The following is a 10000-nucleotide window of genomic DNA, read 5'->3' on the forward strand; positions in this document are numbered from 1 at the left end:
GAGTGTTGTGTAAGGGAAGTGTTGGGAGCCAACAGGAAATGGGTTAGCCAAGCAGAGCTGATGATATGAAGCCAGGAAATGAGCACAGTGCATTCCAGCTGCAGTGAGTAACCTCTGTGCTGTAAGCAGAAGTGCTGGAGGAACGTTCTGTATATCAGCGACACACAGGCCAATAACACTGTGATAGTGAATGAAGTAAAAGCACAGCAAGTGAAGCGTTTGTTCCCCTTTTTGTTTCTCTCTCAGCTGCCACCATCTATCAGGCGCTGCCTTATGTTGAGCAAACGGCCTCCCAGTCGTGTCCACTCAACTCAACAACAGCTCCAAACAGCCACCTGCCCGTGGTGCTGGCGCTCTACCTGCCTGTCCTCACTCTTGGTAAGACGGAGAACAACCCTTTGTGACATTACAGTCACCTGATGGACGTGCTGCACAGGAGCACGTTTGTTTGAGTCCAAGCTCCTCCTTTACATGTATGGTCACTGCAGTCGTCTTCAGTCAGCCACTACTTTCATTAGCTTTGGTTGTTTCAGCTTCTGCGTGCAGCCACGTTAAAGTTTGTCTCGATAAATCAGACTCACTTTTGGTGAGCACTGATCTGATTCTGTCCATATTTACAGACAACTTCCCTGTGCAAATGATACTTAAAATGACTGAAAGCTCTGATACCAGTGAGGTTTTCTGAATAATAACGTGGATTAAACTTAATAAAAGCTGTAAGATAGATTAAACTATACATTTCAGACTTGCAGCATAGGCCACTGCAACGTTGCAGAGACAGTTTTACTTTTTTCTTTAGATACTGCATAATCGTTACAGAACTAAGAAATATGTTACCATTATTAGTTTTTTAACTCTTGTGGTCCTCAGTCGCTCATCCTTGTATGTTAAACATGCTGGTTGGATGAGGGTTAATGAGACGGATAGTCGTGCCGTTGTGAGGCTGATGAACAGCAAACACGTTTAGACGAGAACCTTAACTGAGACAAAAAGATGTTAGACACAGAGGTCGGTCGCTTCACTAACACGACCTAAATCCAGCTGAACTAGAACACAGACTGAAGGAAAAGAACACAAAACGTTCTCAGGTTCTCCTGATTTGTTACTGTTGGGAAAACTACGGGTGACAGTTTCCTGAGGAAGACTAGGACGATGAAGAACAGTTACAGGCCTCACTGTCATATCATCATAGTTGGTGTCCGAGCTTTCTGACCAGGTCTGTGGTGACAACACTGAGGAGGGTCTTCTATCTGGGGATGTTAAATTGGTGTCATGAATGAAGTTACTGTGTAACTGTAGTGTAACTGTGTAACTGTAGTGTAACTGTGTAACTGTGGTGTAACTGTGGTGTAACTGTAGTGTAACTCTGATGTAACTGTGGTGTAACTGCGGTGTAACTGTGGTGTAACTGTAGTGTAACTGTGGTGTAACTGCAGTGTAACTGTAGTGTAACTGTGGTGTAACTGTAGTGTAACTGTTCAGTTACTGTGTAACTGTAGTGTAACTGTTCAGTTACTGTGTAACTGTAGTGTAACTGTACAGTAACTGTAGTGTAACTGTAGTGTAACTGTGTAAAGGTTCAGTTACTGTGTAACTGTAGTGTAAGTGTGTAACTGTTCAGTTACTGTGTAACTGTAGTGTAACTGTACAGTAACTGTAGTGTAACTGTAGTGTAACTGTAGTGTAAATGTGTAAAGGTTCAGTTACTGTGTAACTGTAGTGTAACTGTAGTGTAACTGTGTAACTGTTCAGTTACTGTGTAACTGTAGTGTAACTGTACAGTAACTGTAGTGTTACTGTAGTGTAACTGTACAGTAACTGTAACTGTACAGTAACTGTAACTGTAGTGTAACTGTACACTAACTGTAGTGTAACTGTGATGTAACTGTAGTGTAACTGTACAGTAACTGTAGTGTAACTGTGTAACTGTAGTGTAACTGTAACTGTGTAACTGTAGTGTAACTGTAACTGTAGTGTAACTGTGTAACTGTGTAACTGATGTAACTGTAGTGTAACTGTAACTGTAGTGTAACTGTGTAACTGTGTAACTGATGTAACTGTAGTGTAACTGTAGTGTAACTGTAACTGTACAGTAACTGTAGTGTAACTGTAGTGTAACTGTGTAACTGTAACTGTACAGTAACTGTAGTGTAACTGTGTAACTGTAACTGTACAGTAACTGTAGTGTAACTGTAGTGTAACTGTGTAACTGTAATGTAACTGTGATGTAAAACACTGCTTGGTTTTCAGGAGCCTCGCTCACAGTCGGGCAGCTGCTGAAGGAGAGGCACCACCACCTGGAGAAGTGGAACAGGAAGAGGAAGTAACATGAAGTCACAGCTCGTTGGAGTTACGGATGAAGTCGAATTTAACGATCTGCTGTAAAGAGAGAAAAGGATGTTCTAGACCCAAAATGATTTCTGTTGCACTTTTATTGACAGCACAGATTCCTACAGTACAGTTACTGTCTAACATTAAACAGCAGCTCAGACCAGCAGCCGTGTGTGTCTTTGTGTACGAGCAGCAACGCCTGAGCAGGACGCCGAGGCTCCTCTGGGCTACCAGCCGTACGCTCTGGTCCACACGGCTTTCTTCTTGAACTCTGCAGAGGACCTGAGTGCCAACAGAGCAGCTGAAAGGAACCACAGGAGAGATCAGAGAGATCAGAGAGATCAGAGAGATCAGAGAGATCAGAGAAATCAGTTCTGAAGACCAGATCATTTTTTCAGCATATCCTGCCTGTATGAACACTGATGTTTGAGTAAACCTCTCTTAAAATACCGCCTGCTCTTTCCACACCTTCTTTTCCAACAGTGCTGTCAGCTGAGTGTCTAATAAACATGGTGCATTAGTTCTCATGTAAAGACTGCCACAGATTAGGCCTGTTAGCAGAATGTGAAGCTCATTTGGCCAAAAACAATTACTGGTAACAAACATCACTGCAGCTGTGTATATAGAGCTGAATCACAACAGTCCCCCTCTATGGTAACTTGATATTGTGAGATAACCTGCAACAGTGCAGAGAAACTAACAGTCCAACGACCCTGTCTGAGGGACGTGGTGAGGGTGGAGCTCCGACACAACCAGGTTCTTGGAGGCCATGATTGGTTGGACTGCTCTGTCTCTGTGATCACTGACAGAAATAATTCAGCAGAAACTACAAACTGCATGTGTCTGAGCTGAAATTCAGGCTTCTAACCTGAATACACACATCTGCATCCACAGCAGTGCGATGTAAGCACAGAAAGCCGTGCGTGGATGAGTATAAACCGCTCAGAGAAGAACAGTGCTGCATAAGAACCAGTCCATGAAACACACGATGCATTTCACAAGGAGACCCGAACATACAGGCTTTACCACGAAGGTTTAGCTTCTGGGGCAAAACCAGTAAAGAAGAAACCACAGCTGGTGGTGTACTGGTCACTTTAGTGAAACCTATGAAAATACACTATTGCCAAAAGTGTTTGCTCGTCTACCTTCACACTTCTCTGACTTTCCATCCTGAATACATATGATTTAGTTTGCAACTATAACAGCTTCAGCAGGTCAGGTTGATGTTGGATCAGAAGGTGTGGCTGAGTCCTCGCTCCAACTCATCCCACAGAGGTCAAGTTCTTCCACACAAACCCGTTCACTGTGCTTTGTGCGCTGCAGTACAGTCGGGCTGGACGCACGAAGCTGTGTAAAATACCACACAACAATCGTCCTCTCCTCCAAGCTTTAATGTAATGTAATTTAATTTAATGATGTAAGAACCTGACAAAACTCAGGCCAGGTCTTAATTTCAATGAGACCTGCACAAGGATCGTAATAATAATAATCTATATCTAATTAAACTGTTTAGATGTGATTTCATGAAGTAGTTTATGGAGACAACAGTCTGTGTACTGCTGTGGTTCAAACAGAGTGAAATATTATGAAATGTGTAAGTAGGAAAAAGGCTGCTTTGCTCACCTCTGGCTGTGCTGACCGTTGATGCTGACACGCTCTGGTCAGGAGCTTCCATGATGCTGAGAAGCCAGTCTATGAACTGAGACACACACACGGGGTCATCCCTTCTGCACGTTTACAACGAGTGACATTTGAGCTAAAGGTCAAAGTTCACAGCACAAACACTGACCTTGGGCGTTTGGCTGCTCCAGGGCTCCTTGTCCAGGAGCCGAGGGAGGCTGTGGGACATCGCTAACAGGCACCGGGACAGGGCGCCGTCCACCGATGACTCCTCGCCATATAGACCGTGTGTTAGAGCCTGAGGCTTGGGGTCTGGCTGCCATGGAAACCACTGGACCCGGATGCCAAAGAGGAGTGGCATGATGTGGTCACTCCAGGAAACTACTGCAGCAGCAAAGAGCTGGAACAGGAAGTCGGTGGCCTGCAGAGCACACTCAGTTAGAAACACACGACACAGAATCTGCTTCCACCAACTCAGATACACAGAAGAAGCAAACAGCAGCAAGCTTTGCTCTACTGCTGATGCTCGAGAGCAGCCTCGCTGTAGTTAACATGGCACCGTCATGGTGGACCAGCATTTAGCTAAGCTCAGCTGCTGGGAGGAAGAGGAGGATGTGTGGGAGTCACATGGCGGTCCCTCAGAAACATACCGATCTGGTGTCTCCACGCTGGACGTCTGTTACGCCGTAGGCAACATTTCGGATATGTCCCATCAGCTCCAGGAGCCACTCCACCCGTCTGGAGATGCCTGTGACAAAGATGCTGACTAAATGAAAACCATCATGGTAAAACACACAGGTGTCAGTCGTCTGTTAGATCAGGAGAGATCCACTTTCCACGCAGTAGGAACGCCTTCCTGTCTCACCTGTGTTGATGCTGGTTGCCAGGCGACACTGGTAAAACGTCTGCAGGAGGAGCCACCCCACTCTGCGGCTCGGCCAACCACGGAGGACCCCAACAATGACATCATTAAGACTAAGGAGGGGCACTCGTCCCTGAGAGGTCAGGTAGGCTAAGACGAAGCAGGTCTTCTCCATTTGAGTCTAAACAGAACGCAGAGATGTTAAAGCCACAGCGCACGCTGAGCTTCAACGAACCGTCACAGACTGAATGACAGGCGTGACGTGATCACCGCACGTGTGCTGAAAGGAAGCCAGCAGAGGATCTGACAACGAGGGTCAGCAGCAGCTGAGAGGGCTTCAAACTACACACCTGTCACCATTTCATGTTTAGTTATCCTGTCTTCCTTCTCCCACCCCAACCAATCACAGCAGAGGCCCCGCCCCTCCCTGAGCCTGGTTCTGCTGGAGGTTTCTTCCTGTTAAAAGGGAGTTTTTCCTTCCCACTGTCACCTAAGTGCTGCTCATAGGGGGTCATATGATTGTTGGGTTTTCTCTGTATTATTACTGTAGGGTCGACCTCACAGTATAAAGCACGACTGTTGTTGAAGTGAATAAAGTAACCATGAGAGGAAGATTCCTCTAAATTACTGAAAGCTTAAATCACTATATGGTTACATTTGGTCAAACTGAACGTTTACTTAAAGTGCTCCTTTTAGAAATACACACTTGTGTAGTGGGCCCCCTGCTGGGCATTAGGAAGAATGCAGGTTTTACTGTCCACACACTGACAGCTATAAGTAATAAAGCAATATGAGCTACAGGTCACTGGAATTACTTCCATTTCCACTATGAGACCAACAACATGTCTTTGAACCTGTAAACCAAACGTACTTCTGCCCGCGCTTCAGCACATGGAAACAGTGGACGTGGTCCCTCTGTTCATTTTCTGCTGGTTTTATTAACACTGTACCTCAGAGACTTTCATGATCCTCTCAATCTCTGTGTCAGACATCTCAGACAGACACTTGGCCACGCCCACATACAGATCCACTTCATCATCCTGAAATAAATGTACAAGAAATCAAACACAAACATAAAAATTGTTATTTTTTAGTTAAAATGTGTCATTTAAACACCTTTGAACCTGTGTTCATGTGTTAAAGAGGCAAAGCTCGATGCCAGCAGGGCCCAGCAGCAGCACGAATAAAAGGCTTTAACTGTTAGACTGCTCCACACAAAGGTTTCAAAACAGACAAAGACAGCAGGTTGAAGGAGATCAGCTGATTTCACAGAAAGGTGAACAGAGCACGGCTAACAGGTTCAGCTATTAGCAGCTGTTAAACTCAGGGAGCCAATGGTAGGCGACACACACCAGCGCACATATCATCAACTAAATGATTCCAGCCATTCAAAAGCTGAAATGTAGCATCAAGTACCATGAAACACGAGCACTGTGCTGTTCTTCAGACTGATGAGGTTAATGATGTCACAGGTTCTAGATCATGCTGGTCTAGATCACGCTGGTCGAGATCACGCTGGTCGAGATCACGCTGGTCGAGATCACGCTGGTCTAGATCATGTAGATCACGCTGGTCTAGATCACGCTGGTCTAGATCACGCTGGTCTAGATCATGCTGGTCTAGATCATGCTGGTCTAGATCACGCTGGTCTAGATCATGCTGGTCTAGATCACGCTGGTCTAGATCATGCTGGTCTAGATCACGCTGGTCGAGATCACGCTGGTCTAGATCAAGCTGGTCTAGATCATGTAGATCACGCTGGTCTAGATCACGCTGGTCTAGATCACGCTGGTCGAGATCACGCTGGTCTAGATCACGCTGGTCTAGATCATGCTGGTCTAGATCAGCTCTCTCCTGTAAACGAGTCTCAATGTGACGACCTGCATGAACAAAGGTCAAAGGAGGTCTCGAGTGGCAGAAACAGCGACAGCTGTGTCACAGAAATCACTGTTAGCCAGAGCGAGCAGACGTGCTAGCTACAGCTGCATCATGGACCAGAGGTCATGTGACCATGGTCCAGAGGTCATGTGACCAGGGTCCAGAGGTCATGTGACCATGGTCCAGAGGTCATGTGACCATGGTCCAGAGGTCATGTGATCAGGGTCCAGAGGTCTTCTTCTACGGACAGAATCAGCTTTAAATGGACTGCAGCAAACTGTAAACACGTCTCTGACCAGGTGCATCAAACGTGACATTCTTCCTCATGAAGAGGAGGAGGAGCAGACCCTGCATCTCTGAAGGTATGAAGGTCGTTAGTGTCTTTGGAACTGGCACACACATCTGTCTTACTACAGCCAGACTTCATCGTTACAAAGACCTGCGTCTCACCTTTCTCCAGCTGAAAACATCTGGCCTATTAAGCAGCTGTTGTCCTACATCAGACAACCTGCTCTTCAAGCAGTGCCACAGTTAGTCTGCACACACAGACTGTTGTCAGAGGAAATGCTCTGATCAGCTCCTGTCTGCACTTCATTTACTCAGTTTATCCAGCTGACATGTCCTGTGTGTTCTGCTATGGATGTAATCAGGCCAATGCACGTGACTGCATTCTGTTTTTATGTTTGCAAACTTCATATTGTCCTAATAAACCCAGACAGCCATCCCACCAAAACATGTACAAATGTTTGCATGTTTCACTGAAGCACCCAGTTTGTATCCATGAGTTCGACATCTTTAACTTTTGAGTTTGACGACATCAAACGAACACTAACAGGAACCTGCTGCACATCCTGTCTTTGCACTTATTATAAACCTGACTGGCATTTCTATCAGGCCTCCTCGTCCAACATACTTTCATTTCACAAATCATTAATATAACTCCTCTGATGATAACTGAAGATTAAGTGGTGAAGTGACCTGTTACTGTAACTGTTCCAGTTACCACTGTTGTTATTATGATGCTGTGTTTGGTCCCTGCCCGTCGAGGTGTTCTTACAGCTGAGCTAACGATGGGCTGAAGCTGCTGTGGTGATGAGTAGAGCTCATTTCCAGCCGAGCTCCGGTGACTGAAGCTCTGCACACCTACAGCAGCATCTGTCACAGCTTCTTGCTTTGAATAAAATGGGTTTATGCTCCTGTTCGTGTCTCTGGGTGGATGGGAACATCAGAGGATATCACGATCCCCAAGTGTAAAACCAGGGATAGAGCCATGCATCAAAGAAAAAGCTTCTACGTGTCAGTGATAACAGTCAGCAGCTACACTGCACCTGGATTCGGTCGGGCAGGAAGGTGAAGATCTTCTCCGTGGCAGAGCAGAGGATGGTCCAGCAGCTGCTAGAGGGGTTTGGGAGGGCCATGGCCTGAGCCAGGCCCCGCAGCACAGAGCGACACAGGGACGCGCGCTGGGGTCGGAGGTCCTCCTCAAACTGCTGCACCCCCAAACTCTCCACATACACCTGCAGCTTGTCCTCAGTCACGTGCTTCATCCACGAGCCCAGAGTCTCATAGAGGTGGGCCCGGGTCTGGTACTGGGGGAGACAGACAGCTAGTAAGGATCTCTGAAGCCTTCATCATTGTACTGGACTCAGCACGCTCTCCTACAGCAGAGACAGACTGGATGTGTGTCGTGGTTAAAGAGCATCTGTTCAGCTTTAGAAGCCAAACGCTGTTTATTCAGACATTTCTTCAGCTGCTGTACGACTGAGAAACAGCTGAGCTCAGAGGTGAGGCAGTAGATGCTCCTGTTTCTGTTAAGAACACCTAAAGAAACCTGTTCAAATATAAGCTGGATATCAAGAAACAACAGATTAAAGTGGACCAGCCTATAAACCTGATGGAGACTGAATATCAGCTGTCACAGCGCTAATACCCAACTGAACTTACACTGAGACTGTGGACCAGGGGAGGCGACAACCAGGAGCCCAAAAACAGAGCAGCGCTGTGGGAGGACTGGGTCTGACAGGCTGCCAGGACAACACACTGATGCTGCACATCCTCTCCTACAAAACACAACAACAACATCGACTGAACAGGATCTGTGGCTTCACGGACAGCACTGAGCGACAACTCTTACCAAAGCTCATCCTCATTAAAGGAGAAAGAGCGGCGCTCCAGTTGATGGGCGGATACTGGAAAGAGGCGCCGACTGACGCCAAAGCGGTGAGAGCGGTCTTAACCGGGCCTGGATGGGAGGACTGAGGACCTGCGCCCAGAGAGAGACGATGTTACAGAGTTACAGCTTCAAACACAACGACCTCTGTAGATGTCACAAACCTTTTTGTCCAGCTTCTGTGACGAACTCCGTTGTGGATCTGACGACACTTTTCTCTGAGAGGTAACTGAAATCTGGAGGAACTGGGAGTTGGATCAAAGTAGTTAGTGCCCAGTAGATCCCAGTGTGTGTGTGTGTGTGTTTGTGTGTGTGTGTCTATGTGTGTCTGTGTGCGTCTGTGTGTGTGTGTGTGTGCGTCTGTGTGTGTGTGTGTGTGTGTCTGTGTGTGTGTGTGTGCGTGTGTCTTTGTGTGTGTCTGTGTGCGTGTGTGTGTGTCTGTGTGTGTGTCTGTGTGCGTGTCTGTGTGTGTGTGTGTCTGTGTGCGTGTGTGTGTCTGTGTCTGTGTGCGTGTCTGTGTGCGTGTCTGTGTCTGTCTGTGTCTGTGTGTCTGTCTGTGTCTGTGTGTCTGTGTGTGTCTGTTGTGTGTGTGTGTGTCTGTGTGTCTGTGTGTGTGCGTGTGTGTGTGTGTCTGTGTACGTGTGTGTGTGTCTGTGTACGTGTGTGTGTGTGTGTCTGTTTGTGTGTCTGTGTGTGTGTCTGTGTGTGTGTGTGTGTGTGTCTGTGTGTGTGTGTGTGTCTGTGTGTCTGCGTGCGTGTGTGTCTGTGTGTGTGTGTGTGTGTCGTTTGTCTGTGTGCGTGTGTGTGTCTGTGTGTGTCTGTGTGTGTGTGTGTGTCTGTGTGTGTCTGTGTGCGTGTGTCTTTGTGTGTGTCTGTGTGTGTGTGTGTGCGTCTTTGTGTGTCTGTGTGTGTACGTGTGTGTGTGTCTGTTTGTGTGTGTGTGTCTGTGAGTGTGTGTGTCTGTGTGCGTGTGAGTGTGTGTGTGTCTGTGTGTGTGTGTCTGTGTGCGTGTGTGTGTCTGTGTGCGTGTCTGTGTGCGTGTGTGTCTGTGTGTGTGTGTGTCGTTTGTCTGTGTGTGTCTGTGTGTGCGTGTCTGTGTGCGTGTGTGTGTCTGTGTCTGTGTGTGTGTCTGTGTGTGT

The 10000-nt window shown here is 46.9% G+C and overlaps 2 protein-coding genes across 13 annotated transcripts in view; one reads left to right on the forward strand and one right to left on the reverse strand.

The window, feature by feature from the left end:
* The window catches only part of LOC146523720 (very-long-chain (3R)-3-hydroxyacyl-CoA dehydratase 4-like), a 5373-nt gene extending 2541 nt beyond the window's left edge, over positions 1-2832 (forward strand). Inside the window, exons 5-6 of the mRNA XM_085154039.1 lie at positions 247-378; positions 2251-2832. Coding sequence (XP_085010165.1) covers positions 247-378; positions 2251-2327 — 209 coding nt within the window. The 3' untranslated portion in view covers positions 2328-2832. The remainder of the gene's footprint in view (positions 1-246; positions 379-2250) is intronic.
* The window catches only part of LOC146523721 (focadhesin-like), a 37463-nt gene continuing 29877 nt past the window's right edge, over positions 2415-10000 (reverse strand). For 9 of the 12 annotated variants that reach the window (XM_085153930.1, XM_085153934.1, XM_085153938.1 and 6 more), the window contains 10 exons: positions 9026-9106; positions 8826-8954; positions 8636-8751; positions 8020-8280; positions 5764-5853; positions 4817-4994; positions 4602-4699; positions 4121-4372; positions 3955-4030; positions 2415-2632 (listed from right to left, as the gene is read on the reverse strand). In XM_085153930.1, the coding sequence (XP_085010056.1) occupies positions 2559-2632; positions 3955-4030; positions 4121-4372; positions 4602-4699; positions 4817-4994; positions 5764-5853; positions 8020-8280; positions 8636-8751; positions 8826-8954; positions 9026-9106 (1355 nt within the window). In that variant the 3' untranslated portion in view covers positions 2415-2558. Of the gene's footprint in view, positions 2633-3954; positions 4031-4120; positions 4373-4601; positions 4700-4816; positions 4995-5763; positions 5854-8019; positions 8281-8307; positions 8350-8635; positions 8752-8825; positions 8955-9025; positions 9107-10000 lie in introns of those variants that run through there. The other 3 variants (XM_085153935.1, XM_085153932.1, XM_085153940.1) reach the window with 3 other exon arrangements.

The sequence above is a fragment of the Neolamprologus multifasciatus genome, chromosome 3, assembly GCF_963576455.1.
Source record: "Neolamprologus multifasciatus chromosome 3, fNeoMul1.2, whole genome shotgun sequence".
NCBI lineage: Eukaryota > Metazoa > Chordata > Actinopteri > Cichliformes > Cichlidae > Neolamprologus > Neolamprologus multifasciatus.